Source organism: Condylostylus longicornis, unplaced genomic scaffold (assembly GCF_029603195.1).
Source record: "Condylostylus longicornis isolate FDR11 unplaced genomic scaffold, ASM2960319v2 ptg000009l, whole genome shotgun sequence".
Lineage (NCBI taxonomy): Eukaryota > Metazoa > Arthropoda > Insecta > Diptera > Dolichopodidae > Condylostylus > Condylostylus longicornis.
Genome location: NW_026577978.1, coordinates 5228832 through 5247081, shown reverse-complemented (window position 1 = coordinate 5247081; position 18250 = coordinate 5228832). Strand labels below are relative to the sequence as shown.

The 18250-nt window shown below is 24.7% G+C and overlaps 2 protein-coding genes across 3 annotated transcripts; one reads left to right on the top strand and one right to left on the bottom strand.

The window, feature by feature from the left end:
- The first annotated feature begins 4632 nt into the window (after positions 1-4632).
- On the top strand, positions 4633-8321 carry LOC129618588 (zinc finger protein 271-like). The gene is made up of 5 exons (XM_055533424.1): positions 4633-4693; positions 4830-5015; positions 5975-6467; positions 6517-7691; positions 7758-8321. The coding sequence occupies exons 2-5, from the start codon at positions 4869-4871 to the stop codon at positions 7998-8000; spliced, it is 2058 nt and encodes a 685-aa protein (XP_055389399.1). The 5' UTR covers positions 4633-4693; positions 4830-4868; the 3' UTR covers positions 8001-8321.
- Positions 8322-9427: 1106 nt separating this feature from the next.
- LOC129618625 (uncharacterized) lies at positions 9428-10910 on the bottom strand. Of its 2 annotated transcripts, none has more exons than XM_055533474.1 (2): positions 10470-10910; positions 9428-10084 (listed from the first exon to the last, which is right to left on the bottom strand). In XM_055533474.1, the coding sequence occupies exons 1-2, from the start codon at positions 10482-10484 to the stop codon at positions 9476-9478; spliced, it is 624 nt and encodes a 207-aa protein (XP_055389449.1). In that variant the 5' UTR covers positions 10485-10910; the 3' UTR covers positions 9428-9475. The 2 variants fall into 2 exon arrangements, with proteins under 2 accessions (XP_055389449.1, XP_055389450.1); XM_055533475.1 differs by having other exon boundaries at positions 10474-10910.
- Positions 10911-18250: the final 7340 nt, after the last annotated feature.

Genomic DNA, 18250 nt, shown 5'->3' with positions numbered 1-18250 from the left:
CAAGGTGTTAAGTAAATTTCATTTTATATTATTGGTACAGAAAATTCATGGAAAATAGTGAAGAGGGCAACAGTATTTTCTAATATCTATAAATATAGCTTAAATAAAAATACATATGAAAACAAAACGACATTCTATAAAAGTCTCCTGATTATCAGGACTTTAAGGGTATAATAAAAGAGTTTTAAATAAAAAAAATTTTAAATAAAAAAGAGTCTTTTTGGGGAATGAATTTTTGGTTGATATCAAAAAAAAATTTTTTAACTTAACCCAGATTTTTATTAATATTTTGTCTAATGTCTGTACATACCCCTTAAAAATTCCATAAAACTAAATTCTATTAAAAACATTTTCATTTCTTGTTTTTTACTTCTTTGTTTTTTATATTATTATTTCTTGACTCCTTATGCGTTAATACTTAAAATTTTTTTATAATGAGGATATTAGATACAAAACAAAGAAATGGTACCTATGCATCTAAGCTATGGATTTACAAATTGTGTGCAGTTAACATAGACAATTTATTTTTTTTGTAAGGTTTTTTGATTTTCTCGATATACAAAGAGAAATTGCATGAACCCGACCCTAAAATGAACATCAACTATTTAATGCTAATGCAATGTCTGCAAAAATATTCTTCTTTTAAATTATATGGGAGAAAACTGACAAAAAAATTCCCATTAGACTAATATAGAACTCTATTAGTTTAATAATTTAAAAAATCAAATAATTTTATAAAAATTTAAAATTGCTAATAATTAATCGAAAGCTTTGAATTTCAATTAAAAAAAATTGATATACTGCAGCTCAACATTTTGATTAGAAAATTAGAAAATTAATTCAATTTCTCAAATTATTATGTTGAAATTTGCATAAACCTAGTACAAAATTTAAAATAGAATATCCTTTAGACTACCCTTTAAAATCTCAATTGAGCTTATTTAAAAAACGCTTCAAATTAATTATTATGATCTCTAGAAAATTGTTATATCAAAATTTTTATGAATTGCAGTATCAATATTACATATTTATAATTTGAACCCTTTTGAATAGACAGATTATAGCATTTATTAATAATTAAAAATCATTTTGAATAATCTACACATAATTAAATTAAATTAAGTTTTAATAAAAATTAAATTTAATCTACTATCTATATGTAATATGTAACTACCATACATGTATAATATTATTAATGGGGCCAATAATAATAATAATAATTGTTGCTCCCATAATTAATATAAAAATAGATTTTCTTCTCCACATGGATTATTTTGTAAATATTAAAAATTAAATCTTATTTTTATTATGATTTTAATAGTTTTAAAATTTTTTTAAATTTTAAAGAAAATAACAATATGTGTTTTCATTTAGTTCTAAATGTTTTACAAAATTTCAAAGTGATTTCAATTTAAATTAGAATATAATATGGAGAATTTAAATAGAAAATCCTTTTAAGTATCTATAAAATAAATTGCTAAAGTTATAATTAATATAAATATTTAATGTTGCATAAAAATTAATTATTTTTAATAGAAACTATAGATTTTTTTTTTTAAATTTGTAAATAAAATTAGTCTGTATAACAAACAACTTCATGTTATTAAGAATCTTTTGCACAGAGTTGAATAGTATTACTTAACAATTTATTTTGTAAATATTAAACCTTTTAATTTTTAATAATAAGTTAATTAATATTAATGTTATGTGCTATTTAATTACAATTGTAAATTAATATGGGCAATAATAGTACATAATTATCATAATAAAAATTTTAAATGTTCCAAAAATTTTGGATTTCCTCCTCCTCCTTTTCTCATTTCTTTTTATCTTCTTCCTTCACATTTTCCTTACAAAAATGTTGGTCATATTCTATTCTTTTTTAATTACTCCAAAAATTTTCTTTGTTCTGTAAATGTGAAACTTGCTGTAAAACTTCAGCAGCCTTAGGTATGATTTTCACATTATCCACTTTTTTAAAAATCCTAATGTAACATTATTAAAAATTTTCATGTTTGAATTTAATTACCTAAAAAAAATATATTTTAAATTATCAAATATAAGTTAATGTTTAAATATTATAAAAATTCTTACCCGTACTCTAATATTTCAGAAACTATTCAACTTCATTATTCACACACACGATAAAGTTTTACTGGTTTTACTTTGTTAAATTGTTAATTTTTCAATTTTTCATAATATCAAAAAAAAAAAAAAACTTTATTGAAAGTTGGTGGGAAAGGTTTATTTTTAATTTTTGTCTTTTTCCATTTGTTTTTGTTTGAATTGCAAATTTAAATTAAAATTTTTTAAATACTTTTCAAATGTGCTGAAAAATATAAAATAGAAAAAAATTTTTTTTTTTAATTTTTTAATAAATATGAAAAAAAGAAATTATAACTATGTAAATTATTTAAAAAATAAAATTACAATGGTTTAAAATAAAATTAGTTTTGGCGTGAAACATTTTATAAAAACTTCAGGTGACATACAAACTGTTAAATTGAATACATTCTGTACTCTATAAAATTATTAACGGTATAAACTTAACTAAATATAAACAGTTATTTTATGATGTTACTTGCTATTTGAAAACTAAGGTGAAGTGTTAATTGTAGCAAATTATTTTAAAATTAACTAAAAAACCAATTAATATTCAATTAATCAGATTAAAAAAACTGCATCTGCCATCCTAGTATATTTTATTTAGTAAAAAAATTTAATATGCTCACTTTATTCCTATAATCCTATTAATGCGACATCTAGATTTTTAAAAAAAAAACTATACTATTTTTCTAGTACGGGTCCTATTTGACAATTTTAAACCAAAATTTAATTTATTCTAGAACAGAACCATTAATTTCAATTTCAGATATTTCATAAATTAGTTTCATATCATATAATAAGTTTCATAAAATTAGTTCACAAACCATAAGGTAATTTAAGCTGCAACCTTATTTCACGTTGTCTAATAAAACAACCATAAATGAATTCCACAATATTCCGCTTATCTTAGCCTAAAACCACATTACGAATTACCTAGCTTCTTTAAATTCAATTTTTGTTAATTTTTTTACATACTTCCTATTTTTATTGCACCACATTCAAAATTTAGCAAAGACAACACTCAATATATTCGCCGTGTTTAATAAAAGTCTTGCCAAAGTTCCTTAATTTATAAAATACAATTGATTTTTTTTTTAATTTTAATGAAAAATAAGGAATTAAATAAATTAAAAAAATTAACCAAATGAGGATAAATGAAAAATATATGTACTTTTGAATTGCATTAAAAAAATCATTAAAATTTTGGCTAAACCCAATTTCGTTTATGTTTCGTGTAATTTTATGTAAAATATTAATTTTAATCTTAAGAATTTCCAACTAGAATATAAATTTTTCAAAATTCTTTAGGAAATTCATCCGCCTAAACATCAATTTGTTTAAGTAAATAATATGGTTGATCAATAATATTAATACTATTACATAGCAATAGCAGTAGGTGAGAATTTTGAAATTAAATTCAAATCCTTAGATCCAAGCCTATTTGGTTCTAATTCTACCCAAAATAATTACCGATATTTCCTAATTCCTCCCTAACAATAACTGAGTTTGTCGCTTCAATTTATTTTTAATAAAATTTATTTTAAGATTCTATAATAAAAATATCAATACCAATTAAATTTAATATTGTTTTATGATAACCTAATTGAAGCGCTATAACCAACATACTTTAGAAAAGAATGTAGGCACCTACCCTTGCTATTTCAGTAGCAAGCTCTAGTTTTGTGTAGAGAAGTTCGATTTGTTACACTTTATTTGGTATTAAGAGCTTCTGTTCGAATATTATTAGTTATTATTGCAAAATAACAGAAACCTACATAAGCTAAAGTATTTTATAAGTAATTATTAACTATTATATAATATGTAAAGATATGTTGCATTTGGTGGTTAAATTACAGGACTACGTTATCTCTTTTTATATTACAGAAATTCCAAATGTGTTAAAATCTATAATTTGTTGTGTTAGCTAATAAGTTTTGTAAATTTTCGACATCAAATATTATTTATATCTGCTTTCATTATCTTTAAAATGTTATAAAGACGTGGGAAGGTGAATGCATATTATCATATTGAAAACATTTCATGTTCCTCGATAGTTGGGTACTACTACTATGAACATATCTAGCTACATATGAGAACATCGCTTTAACACTTCATCCCTGATTTTTTTCCAAAGTATTACTCTTTTTTGTATTTCTGGTTGGTAGGTTATTCTTATTTATTTCTATGAAATTTTATAGAAATTTGTGTTAAATTTTTATACCTAAAAAGTAAAAATCCTTTTAGTTCCACTCAAATATCCTTAAAAAAGAAATAGTAAAATTTTTTTAACCATATCAGCATCTTTCCAGAAACCTTGGAAAAGATTTCATCTTCTATTCTATAAATAGATAATTGTCCTATTAAAATTTATTTTAATATTAGTTTTGGCTAACAATTGGTGGTACAGAAAAAAAAAATTTAAATTTGATCAATACTCACTAACACTTTTTAAGGAAAAAATTTTATATTTCATTTTCATAGCAATAAGGTTAAATCTGACAAGTATAGAGTTTTGCTTCACAACGAATACCTCATTCAGTTTGTAGTTGTATTCCTAGTGGGCATCATCTATCTATTCTTTAAATGGGTATGTTTCTATAATACATACTTTAAATATTTTCACAATTTCTTTTGAAAATATTAATTTTTTTTATTTCAACTTCTTATTCTCTTGTAACAATTTTTATTCGTTACAATTTATTTAAAATCTTCTTTAATTTTAGTGCATCACAAATAATAAAATTGCCGATAACAAATCAAATATGGTTGAATTAAGTTTTATTGAAAACATCCAAAATGTTTGCCGATTGTGTTTGCGGTCCGAAGAAAATATGCAAGAAATATTTGAATGTACAGAGTTTGATAGAATTCCATTAATTGAAAGGATTTTCTTGTATTATCAAGTAAAAGTAAGTTTTTATATTTGAATATTTAATTAAACATGGATACTTAATTTATTAAGTATTATTAAAATTTAGAAAAGAAGGGAAGAGGGAAAGGTGAAAATAATTTTACTGCGCCATTTTCAAGTATTTTTCCAGTTCAGTATAGTAGCTGTCAGTTGTCAAAATTGATGTTTAAGTTAACAGTGCTACCATTATTTTTAATTTTGAAAATTTTCCCTGTTCACAATCGAGAAAAAACCAACCTGATAATCTTTAGCTACTAGTAATCAAATAAGTGGAAAAATAGAATTGATTTTTCCATTCAAGAGTTCACAATTCAAAATGGAAATATTTAAGTGAATTGATTTTATTTTTATACAACAAATGTGATAATGATGCTAGTCAACACTAAGGTGTAGTATTAGTTTTGATGGCATTTCGAAGAAATATTTCACATATTAAAGTGGAATATTTTTTTATTTAAGAGTTTTAATAGATTTGTCGAATTGAAAATTGTATTAACACATTTAGAACACTGGCTGATGTATTAATGGTGTAAGATAAAAACTTAATAAAATAATTTTTCTTTGTTTTACATATACATACATACATATGAATTAATACTGGATTTATTCGTTCTTCTTACTTATATGGAAATGTTATTGGTTGGCCTACTTATTATTGTGAATGAAAATTTCAAATTTTTTACATTTTTCTCTTTCCAAAAACATTCAATCAATTGCTACAAATGACGTAATACATTATTATTTTATTTCAATTCTTTTGAAACTTAACAAACTACATGTTGAACTTTCAATCTACATTGTCGATCAACAAACATAGCTTAATTTTCGAACATTTATTTTTGTTGTTTTCTTTTTGCTGCACTGGCAGCTTTCACAATAAAAAAAAACAAAATTTGACACTAGATGACATTAATTATAATTATCCGAAATTGTTTTGTTATTTGTTTATGTTTTTAGATTGCTCGGGAAGATGGTTTACCAAACAAAATTTGTCAGGATTGTTTTAATTTTACAGAGACATTCACTAGTTACTATAACAGTGTTCAAAAATGTGAAGCTAAACTACAAGCTTTAATTTGCACTGCTGGAGCGTTAGGTACAAAAATTCAACATAATAAATCTCAAGGATCTGATTCTGGTGGAAAATCAAATAGTAATTATACAGAGATATTACCAGATGACGATTGTGAAGTGGTTGTGATTGATCCAAATCAGGACTATGAAAGTTCTGATGATAGTTTTTCAGAAAGTGAATATACAACACCAACTTCACGGAGTACACCACAACCCGTGCAAGTGTCTAACACTGAACCTGTGACAAGAGTAGATACAATAGTTGAAGTCTCTAATAACAATACAAATAATAATGACCATGACATTGAGGCTATCGATGTAGAATTAGAAAACCGTAATGCATTCCTGTGTCAATATTGTGATATGGCTTTTATTGGTATATTTTCAAATTATTAAAAAGAAATGAAATTTAAATTTGTTTTTAGGAGCAACTGAATGTGCAGAACATGAAAGGCATCATGATGAAAATGCTCCTCATACATGTACATATTGTGCATTTAGGTGTCCTGACAGGCAAACATTAATTAATCATGTCAAAGATAATCATAATGACAAACCTTACATCTGTGTTGTTTGTAGTAAAGGTTTTGGTCGACGTTCTGATCTCAAGAAGCATGCAATTGTTCATACTGGTATAAGACCGTTCTCATGTTCAGTTTGTAGTAAAAGTTTTTCAAGGAACACCAATTTAACAAAGCATATGCGAATACATACCGGTCTTAAACCATTCGTTTGTCAAAAATGCCCAAGATCTTTCACTTCGAGTGCCGAATTAGAAAAGCATCAACGAATACACAATGGTATTGATAAACCGTTTAAATGTCAAAAATGTGATGCTAGCTTTAATCGCAAAGATAAATTACAAAGTCATCTCAAAATGCATCTAAAAAAAGAAGCTGCCGATGCTATCAACATAAGACTAAATCAAAGCGATCCTGGACAATTCGGAAATATTTCATCAATAAATAGGCCGATTAGTCTTTCAAATTTTGGTAACGATATGAATGTTTCTCAAATTAATAACAGTAATATGCTAATTAAAGACGGCATTGATTTATTAAATGAAAATATGGTAGTTTCGCTCGATCAATTCAATAATAGAAATAATATTAATACAAATTCCATTATGAACACAAATCTTAATAATTTGGGTATGAATTATGAAAATCGAACGAATGATTTCTTACACCAACAACAACAGCATTTTCAAAATAAATTGCCATTTGCGCAACAACAGCAATTCTTATTATCTGGCAATCAATTGCAACATTCCCACATGCAACAAGTTACAGATCTTCAGCATATACAACCAATATCAATTGGAAATATAATGATGCCACCTCCACCTCCAATACAGAATATTGTTAACATGAATCTTGGCTCACAATATAAAATTCAACTTCCTCCACAACAGCAGCAGCAACCGAAAATAAAAACTGAGCCTATTGAAAAATCAAAGCGTAGTGGCATTCACATTTGCTCAATATGTACCAAAGCTTTTACTAGAAAAAGAGAACTTCAGCGTCATGTTGTTATTCATTCAGGACAGAAACCGTTTGCATGCATTTTTTGTGGCAAACGTTTTAATAGGAAGGATAAGGTTGAAGATTAAATAATTTTATTTTGTACATCCGTACTTACATATATTTTTCTTTTCACATTTTAGCTGCTGCGTCATGAAAAAATTCATCGTGACGGTAAATTTCCATGTCCAAAATGCAAACTTGATTTTGCGAAGCAAGAAACTTTAGATATCCATTTACAATTACATGAAAAAGTTGAAAGAGCATCTCAACCACAACCTCCACCGGAACCCCAAGAACAGGCACAACCTAAAATACCAAATTTTCTACAAAGTCTTCAAGTTGGTGTTACACCACAATTGAATTTTTATAGTGATACAATATGATTAAAATATGGACATTTATTACAATGAAAATGGAGTAGATAAATACAATTTCTGACATAATAGTTAATTAATATCATAATAACTTCAACCCATATATTTCAATTATATGTGAAAAGGAATTTAACAGTATTGGTATTTATGTGTGAATATTCAATAAAATTAAGAACTGGAAATATGCACATATTCCAGATTTATTTAAATTATATTTTGGTTAATTTATTTTGGAGATCTAGACTGATATGGAATAACTTGTGTAAGATTTGTCAATTAGTTAATTGTTTTAATTAATTGCATAATAATAAATACTTAAAAAACTTAATAGTTAAATAATTATCATAAAATGTACATTAAGCAAACCTTTTAACGAAAATATATACATCTTTAAGATTAATTAAATTTCATTGTATTTTATATTACTAATAATGGTATAATATGAAGAATCTTTCGAGCATTTGAATGCTTAAAGAAAATAAAGTTTAAGTTTTGATTTTGCTCTAAATGAAGGTGAAATGTTAGTTGCCTACCTTAAATTCTTGATTAATAAATTGGTAATAATTTTTAATTCATTTAACTAAAAACTGTAATGAGCGTTTGCAATTCCATTTTCGTTCACATTTATTTAGAACATTTACTAATTTCTCTAATAATCGTATATAAATCTCAAATGTATTAATGAACAAATATCTAAGTTAGATTAACTAGTTGAATTTTATCGCTTTTATTATTCTCTTTTGTTATTGACATTTACAACTACTATATTAATAACAGCTATAACTACGCCAACTCACACTAAGCATACGTTATTAAAGAGGTAATTTTTTGTATTGTGGTCCATATTTTCAATAGTGGATATTAATGAATAGCATAATACAACAATATTTTTAATATCATGTTCAAATAAATATCTCCTAAGTGTATATGTAAATTATAAATAGTTTCATAAAAGGTCATATGGGGTCACAAAAGTGTTAATTATTACGCGTAAATACTGCTTAAAATTTTTAATAACAATAGGTAAAAATGTTATTTTAAATAATTAGAGAATTTTTAAAGTTTACGCTAGATGTTATTTACCTAAGATTAATAAATTTATTGTTTTCGTTTGTTGTCTCAAGGTCCATTAAGAGTGGGGATTCAATTGATATTATGCAAATGATCTGTTTCTAGAAATAAGTAACAATTTAACTTTTGTATCCCCTTAAAAAAATTAATATAAAATACAGACTGGTGGCTAACAATTTTGTTTTATTTGTGTAAATTAATTTTATTTTACTCAAATTTCATTCAAATGCATTTATAAAATAACTACAATGTGATTTCAAACAATTTTTGATTTGAAGGCAATATTATTTTATTTAACATTTTATTTCAATTTCACTTATAAATAAATTTTTAATTATATTATATAGATGAACATAGTTTATTAACGTCTGCAATGCATTGTTCATAAATGTACATATTATGTACATGAATATTTATTGTGGTGGTGCATTACCTAAACCAACATAATGTGGATTACGTTCACGATCATCAATTTTAATTGAATAACCACCAATTAATGAACTTTTAACATCAGCAACACCATCAGCATTAAATTGTGGTCCTTCACCAATTTTTTCTGCTTGTTCTTTTACAATTCTATAACCATTTTCATCGGCAATATAATGTACGGTACGATGAAAGAAACCATCACTATAAGAATACATACCAGTTACTTTAAGACCATCACGTTGTTCTGTTCTTGTATGACTATGATCATTGATTTCATCTTGTACAGATGAATCAAATTGATAATGTGCATGTTGTGCTTGTTGTTTATTCAATTCTTCATAATCAATTCCAATATTATTAATTATTGGGCGACGTGTTGTTGTTGTTGTTGTTCTTATTGTTGGCTGTGGTACAAATTCAGAACGTCCTAAATTATTTTGATCATCAGCTGTTGCAAATGGATCTTGTGGTGCATATCTAATATGTTCACTATCAGATATTGGATTTTGTTGTTCTAATGTACGAATTGAATTTGCTTGTGGTTGTTGTCCACCAACAACACTATTTAATGAATAAATTTTTTTATTTTTAATCTGAAATGAGAATTTAAAAAAAAAATTTTTAATTATTTTTCAAAAAAAATTTTTATCAAGGATATTTTTGCAATTATACATTGTGTTCAATACAACTGGTATACAGGTGTACTAAATATTATCTACTATCAACTTTATCAAAAAATAAGAAAACCAGCAAAACAACAAAAAATATTTATTATCAATATCGTAAAAAAAATTTCAAAAGATATCAGATAAAACCTATCAGGTTGTCAGATTCATTTAGTTGGGCGAGAAATGTTTTTTAACTAAAGAAAATATATATAAAAAAAAATATTGAATTATTAATTAATTAAAACAGTTAAGTAAAAACATCTTTGTACACAATACCAATTATATACAACTAAATATACAATATACATACATACATAATACACATTCATATAAACGCTTATATCTTTACCTACATTGTATATACACCATTCTAAAAAAAAAACTATTTATGTAAATTTAAAAAAAACTTCATCGTGGTCAGTTTAAAAATAAGCGAGTATATCAGTATAGCAATTAAATTTAGTCGCGTGTTCATAATATGCACATTTATGTATAGTGTATGTATATGTACAACTACACAAACGATAAAATATTATAAGATGACCGGTAAAAATAACAAAAAGGCAAACAAATCTAAAATTGCTGTCTTATATGTTGTATGTATATATGAATGGTGTACACATATGACTATAAAGGAACTGTAGTCGCCGCAACTCGCAACTAATTTATGCAAAATCGATAGTAAATATTATTAAAAAACAGAAAAAGATTAAAAAGTAAAAAAAAAAAAAAAACACATTTTTTTCTCGTTTATCTTATCAAATTATATCGAACAAGAGAGATCAAATCGATTAAGTCGATTATTTATAACTGACTAACTTTTATAAATCATTCTTCACGGTGCTTCTTATTAATTTTTGCTGTTTCTGATTACTAGTCACTATAGATTCACATTTACATTAATTTTCTTATTTAACAGGAGTAGTACTACAATGTTTTTTTCCGAATTATAGAGAAAGTAAATTTTTATGAAAAATTTTAAGATATTGTAGGGGAGGGGGGAAATAAGTACAAATAGTGTGCAGTAATATTAAGCCTAGAACTTTGTAAACTAAACAACTATCAAAACTAATCATCTATTAAAAGCAAATAATAAATTTACTGAAAAAAGTACATTTTTATATTTAGGTGCAGATGTACATACCCTACATACTTGGATTTACCTTATTCTTCATAAATTATTTTGCATTAAAAATTATTTGCTTTATTTTTCTTTTGCATTATTTCATTGGCACAACAGAAATTAGTTTTATCACATATTATTTAAAAATTTAAACCCAAGCAGTACAAACTATTGTACATTTGTACGTACAGATTGAGTTAGAAAAAATATATTCTAATAATATAACAAAACAATTAAATTAATAAATAAATTAAAATAAATAAAAAAGAAAACAAACAACAGAGAGAACAAAACTTTCATAACAGTGTTTGTCACAAATTAATCAAAATGCAAAGTTTGTTATAAAAAAAAAAACAAAAAAATAAATTAAAAGAAAAAGAAATAAAAGCAAAAAATGACAAAGAAAGTAAAATAAAAAAGAAAAGGCAAAAAAATATTAAAGCGGCGGATTCCAGAAGCAATAATTTGTTATTGGAATTTATTTTTTATTTTCAGTTGTACTGAGCTGCCGTTTTACAGAGTACACAGAGTAGTTGATTTCACAGAGTAGTTGATTTTTCGGAAATTTTTTAAAACCCGTTATTCGAATACTAAAAATACTATACTATTCTATACCAATTCTTGCACTTCATTAATATTCTCAATGAATATTTTAACATATAGGTAAATACGTTTATCTAAGAGTTACAAAATGATAAAATCAATTAGAAACTAATTTGCATATTAAAATTCGAGAGATAAAATATGGTGCCTTAAAGCGAAGCAATTTTGTGATGGAACAAACCTCAAAACATGTTCCAATTTTTCCTACATAGGCTGAGATATTAAATATTTTATGGTTATAATGGTATCTGCAATAAAATTATACAAAAATAAAAACCAAACTATTTTATTATTGGTAGTTTATTTTCAGTTGAAAATTCTCTCAAACTAGAAATTTCTCTACAAGCCCAGAAACATACATATTTAAAAATTATAAATATAATTTTCTTTATTTTTCAGGAATTATAGTAAAGGTGAGAAAAATTGATACAGAGTACGGAAATTCGCCTATTAACATGTTATACGTTTGGGGATTGAATTAAATTTTTGTTTGAAATTTACAGCTTAAATTTAGTGAATTATAAAATTTTTATTGCATATTTATATTTTTTCATATATAATCTCATTAAAAATGTATTTATCTTAGTATATATCCCATAATTTACTAAATCGAAGATTTTTATTGGGTAGTAGAGCACCAGAGTACACGAAAATAAAGAGCCCAAACGACAACCCTATTATACCTATACTACATATGTAGTTATACGGTAACATACTACTGTTTAATAGTGTTTATTGAATTAATAATTTTGTTGTTGATATTTATGCATAATATTATTTATGCATAATATGTAAAATATCTACACTTAAAGTACCTTACATATTATTTGTTTGCATATGTTTGTTTATACATATTGTATGTATATAACTTTTTTTTTGTTCCTACTTTTTATTTCACATTCTCTTCAAGGTATGGTCAAAAGATAAGTGACTTTTAAATACCAGGTTCTCAGATTTGTTCAGAAAGTAAAAACAAAATGATGAGAGTAGCATTAAAAAAAAAAAAATTATTAATAAAAAAAAATTTTTTTAAAGTTAACAGCTGTTTATTATCTTTTTGTTTTTGTTTTCCATTTTAAAACAAAATAAAAACACTTGTTCGCTGGTTAAAAATGAAGATACACCGCTATTAATAACTATTTAATATTTTTTTTTTACAATACACTTGGTATATATAAATTAATAAATAACTAACAGAGCGTAATGTATGCTAACAATGTTATGTAGATATACATATATGTACATATACTCATACATAGATAATGTATTTAGATAAATGCAATATATGAACCTGTAAAGAATTTATTTAAGTACCTACCATACAATGTAAACTCAAAATTGTAGAATATGCATGGGCATAATACCTATAGGCGCACAACAATGTGCTAAAAACATAAAAAATGCTTTGATTTGCTATATATGTAGGTATGAGCTGAGCATATACGTGCCTACATACATTATGTACATACATATGTAATTTTTCTCACATCACTGCTGCTATTATCATTCTTGTTTTTGTCGTTGCATCATAACCATAAAACTCAATACTATCATGATTATTATTATCGTATAATCAATGGTAGCGCCAAGCCACTAATATTTAACAATTTTATAAATTTAAAATTTATCATAATAATAAAAAATTCTTTAATGAAAGGAAAAAAAAACAAAGCAACAAAAAAGTAGAAAAGCTAAATCAAAAGTTGTTTTTTTTTTAACATCCCGTTTATATAAAATGAATTAAGCAGGAAAAGCAGACACAAAAAGAAGTTGTATAGGCAAAAAAAATGAAAAAAAAAATTATTGCATTCTTAAGTTTTCAGTCTCATTTAATTTAAAATTTAAAAAAAAAAAATTTTTTTTTGTAGTTAAAAAATATTTAATACCATCGTCATGGCTGAGCTATCATAATTCTATTCACTATTGTGTTTGATAACAGTAATTTTACCATCACACAACTTACACAATATAAATGTGTGTAAGTTAATATTACAACATAATATGCACCTACATACATGGGAATATTTTCTGTAAATACAAAATAAGTATGGGCTGAACAAAAGGTATAAATAATTGACACAGATTTCTGCAGGAATTATTCAGTTTTTGTACAAGTAAGTAAATTATAGAAAAATACTTGATGTGATAACCGATCGCTAATCAAGTTTATTGAACAAGTTAACCGGTCTCTAACAAAGTATACTTCCTGGTTTAGCGAAAGTGTTGCATCATATTATGTGATAATTGAAACATTTTTTCAATTCTTAAGGACGCTACAGTAAGCTTGTAGTTAACATATGTATCTAGAAAAATGAAAATTTAATGTGTTTTGAATTCTTAGTATAGGTTCCCTTTATGACAAAATCTAAATTTCCTGGCAAGGCTACGTACAAAGTAAACTTCTTTTTTGGCTATGAACAAAGTGATCTTTGATATGAATTTTCATCAAAATCAGTTTAGCCAAAATTGTGATACAAAAAATTGTGCACACATACAAACCGACAGACCGTTGTTAAAAATAGTTTATTCACATTTTCCTATCATAGAGAAAACCATTTCCGCTATAAACTCGACATGGGAAATTTGATGCCATCACATACATACCTTCATTTATTTATTGCAGTCAGTAAAAATCAAAAAATCTTAAAAAACCAATTGTCTAATTTAAAATTTTGTCTAAAATAATATAGAAATTTTTTTTAAATTCCCATAATAAGTAGCTACTTAAACTCTCCAATAATTTGTTGAAAATGTAAATATGTATGTATATGTATGTATATGTATATGTATGAAGTTATTTGTGAAGTCTCCCATAAAGTTTTTAGATAAGACAGTAGACCAAGAACTGGTTTCTTTTTATAAAAATTTATATCGAAATACGTCTTACATTTTATGTATATTAATTATAACAATATTCTAATCTACATTTGAAAAATTAGAAAAGTTAAAGTATAGAAAAAAATTACACACCTACATGTATAACCTTACGACAAAAGGGTATTAACTCAAAAAATTAATTTCGACAAAACTTTTAATTTATAACAACAGTAGAATACTTTTATTTAACAATATGCTGAATAAATTAAAATAGGCAACAAAATAACTTTTAATTTAATATTTTCATGAGAAAATATATGAATTACGAACCTGCAACTGTAAAACCGATAATATTATATAATTCGAGGCATTTAACAATGTTTTAAACTTATTTGAAGTTGTTATCAGTGTTAAAACTTGAGAAATCGATTTTCTTGAATTAATATACTTTAACTGCAGGAGTGTGGTATTTAAGCGTATACCGTTACCCGTACATAGCCCAAATATAATTCGAGAATCTCAATATTAATAAAAATTCAATTTTTCAAAATATAAGAGAACAGAATATTTTACAAATGTCATTAACTCTTTACCATTGTAATAAATTTCCATTAGGCTTGGAAAAAAATGTAGTAATCATTGATCCAGGTAGCGGTCGTGATCTGTTATACACTTTACAGTTCAAGTTAAATGGAAATATATTATAATTAAGTATAGGTAATTATTATAAAAATAAAGGTTTACTATTGGCTGAAAGTATTATTAAATATACAAGACTATTATAACAATTTTAATGTTTTTTTAATAGGTCACCAAATAAATTAACAGACATTAAATAATTTTCTTGGAACTGTTACAAAATATTGAATTGAGTTAAATTTCAAAAACAATAGCTCTACAGCCAGATACTATGTATGTATTTATTTCACAAAAAGCAAATATGTACAATTATGCAGTAAAATTATGTAGTAAAACTCAACAGCAGAGCAAGAATATAACAAAATTATGTAAATAATAAATGTACACTACACAGTTTTGTAACACTAAAAAAATATCACTTACATATTATTTGTATTGACGGTAAATAGTATGGTTTTGTGTTGACGGCATTATATACATACATACATACATAATATACATATTATGCGCATACATGTAGGTATTGAATGGGAACATATTTTATGTAAATTTTTAATAGAAAGTAAATAAATTTAAAAAACCATAAAAGAACAAAAAAACAAAAAATTAACATTAACAATAAAAAATTTAATTTATTTTTATTTTTAAATGAGAAACGATTTGAATAAAATTTTTGTTAGAATTATTTTTATTTTATGTATGTATGTAAGTATATTTACACATATGAATATGCATAAGTATGAATGTATTTAATAAATATATGAATACAGGTACGTAACAATACAATATTAAACAATAAATAAACAAAAAGTTATTCCTACCTGAAATATTAAATTGTAGACTTAGCCGTTTAACAATGAAGTAGATTCAGTTTATGAGTTCATATAACGTCAATGGAATTGGCTATATTAATATTATGTTTATTTTATAAACAAGCAGGTCCATATATAATAATATGTAGGTAGAATACATGATATTTCTGCCAAAAAATCAATTTTCGCAACACCCGGCTTTGAAAAAAAAAATGTTTTTCATATATTATAAACCGTTATCTTTGAATGCAGTAGTTCCATAACTTTATCAAAATTGTAATAATACTTTTCTAATACATAATTTAGCAATTATAATACATTAGCTTAATTATGTATTAATACCGTTAACTATACTGTAATTTTCGATAATCTTTTGGTATTTTATATTGAAAACTTTATATATTTTGACCCACAAGATTTCTGCGTCCATTACTAAAATTAGTCGGATTTTAAATTTATTAACTGCTTACAGTTTTCAAATAAATAAAGTGCCCCCATTACCCTGTAATTTTTTACGCATTGCATTATCTATACCTTACATTTTTAATGTACAAATAAAGCCGGACAACTAAAACTTAAATGAATTTGTAATCAACGATTTTGTTATTTTAATAAAATAATTGTAAAATTATTTTAATATTAAATGTAAAAATAAATATGTAAATATAACAATTTAATTTTTTAATTTAAATTGACAATGACATATCGTGAGTTTTGACATTCACACTTACATATTATATCACATAATAGCTATTGTCTGTTGACTATATTAATTCACTTAAAAAGAAAGTACATAATATGAACAATTGTATATTTTCTGTTTAAAAATGTTGAGATAATAATATACATATGTATCTGTGGTTCTAAAGAAAAACTGAATAAATCAATAAAAACAAATATTTTAAGTAAATAAAAGAATTTTTACTACTTCGTCTAAGAATTATAGTCCTTAAAGTGCACACGCAGAGAAGTACTGAGTGGCTTCTTCTACCGCTGCATAGTATAGTCGAGCATAGAAATAATAAAATACCGTTAAAAGTAACCGTTATCTTAAACCCATTTTTCTTTAAAATTTCTGATTTCGTTTTCCTTCTAGACTCCACGTTGTAAAAGTCTGAAATTTTAGCAGCTTTTAAATTCTAGTAAATACTTTATTCAATTCGTAGATTTTTTTTTCTATTCCAATTGCTCTCAAGTTATCGCCTCTAAAATTTGTAAAATTTGAATTTTCGGCACTCTATATTTCCGAAACTGCAATGTTTTCCAAATATCTATAAATGCAGATGTTAACTACTTATCATTTAAATTTTTTCTTTGTCTGATCCTAAATTTATGCAATAAATCGATATGAATAAAAGTAATTTAAACAATTTGTAGTAGACTGTTATTAAAAGTAGTATGTGTTTTCACTTGTTCAATAATTTTCACTCAGTTTGATACAATTTTATTATACTTTTACACGTAAGTTCAAAATTACATAAGTGGGGTACCTTTAATAAATTAATTTTATAACAGTTGTAAGTTAAACTATAGGAAATTCGAATTTGTAATAAAATAAATTTGCCGAATTCAATTTAGGGTATTGTTGATTGTTGACATAGGTGGTATCTATAAATATACACATTTTACAGTTAACTATAAATTTGTATATAGGAATTGTAGTATAAACATCGATGTATCGAAATATCGATGCATTAATTGCAGATCTTAACAATCTTTATAAAATATCTTCAGGTACTAATTATTATAAAATCATGAAGTTGCATGCATCGATATTTGATATTACTTCAATACATTATGTTTGAATGTATGTGAAATCCAAAATAATACATAATTTTGTTTACCTATTCTTTCTAAAATTTCTCTCTGCGTATTATTGACTTCTTATCTTTTTTCTATTTATATAGGTACATGGGTACGTATAACAAAAGATAATATTATTGTTTTGTTATGTATTTTTAATGTCAACAACAATATGAAATATAAATTGATATATAATGTACCTACATATTATATGTATATAAACTTAAATATATATACATATATAATTTCAAAGCCGGGCTTTTACATCTAAAAAATATTCAAGTTTCTGTTTTT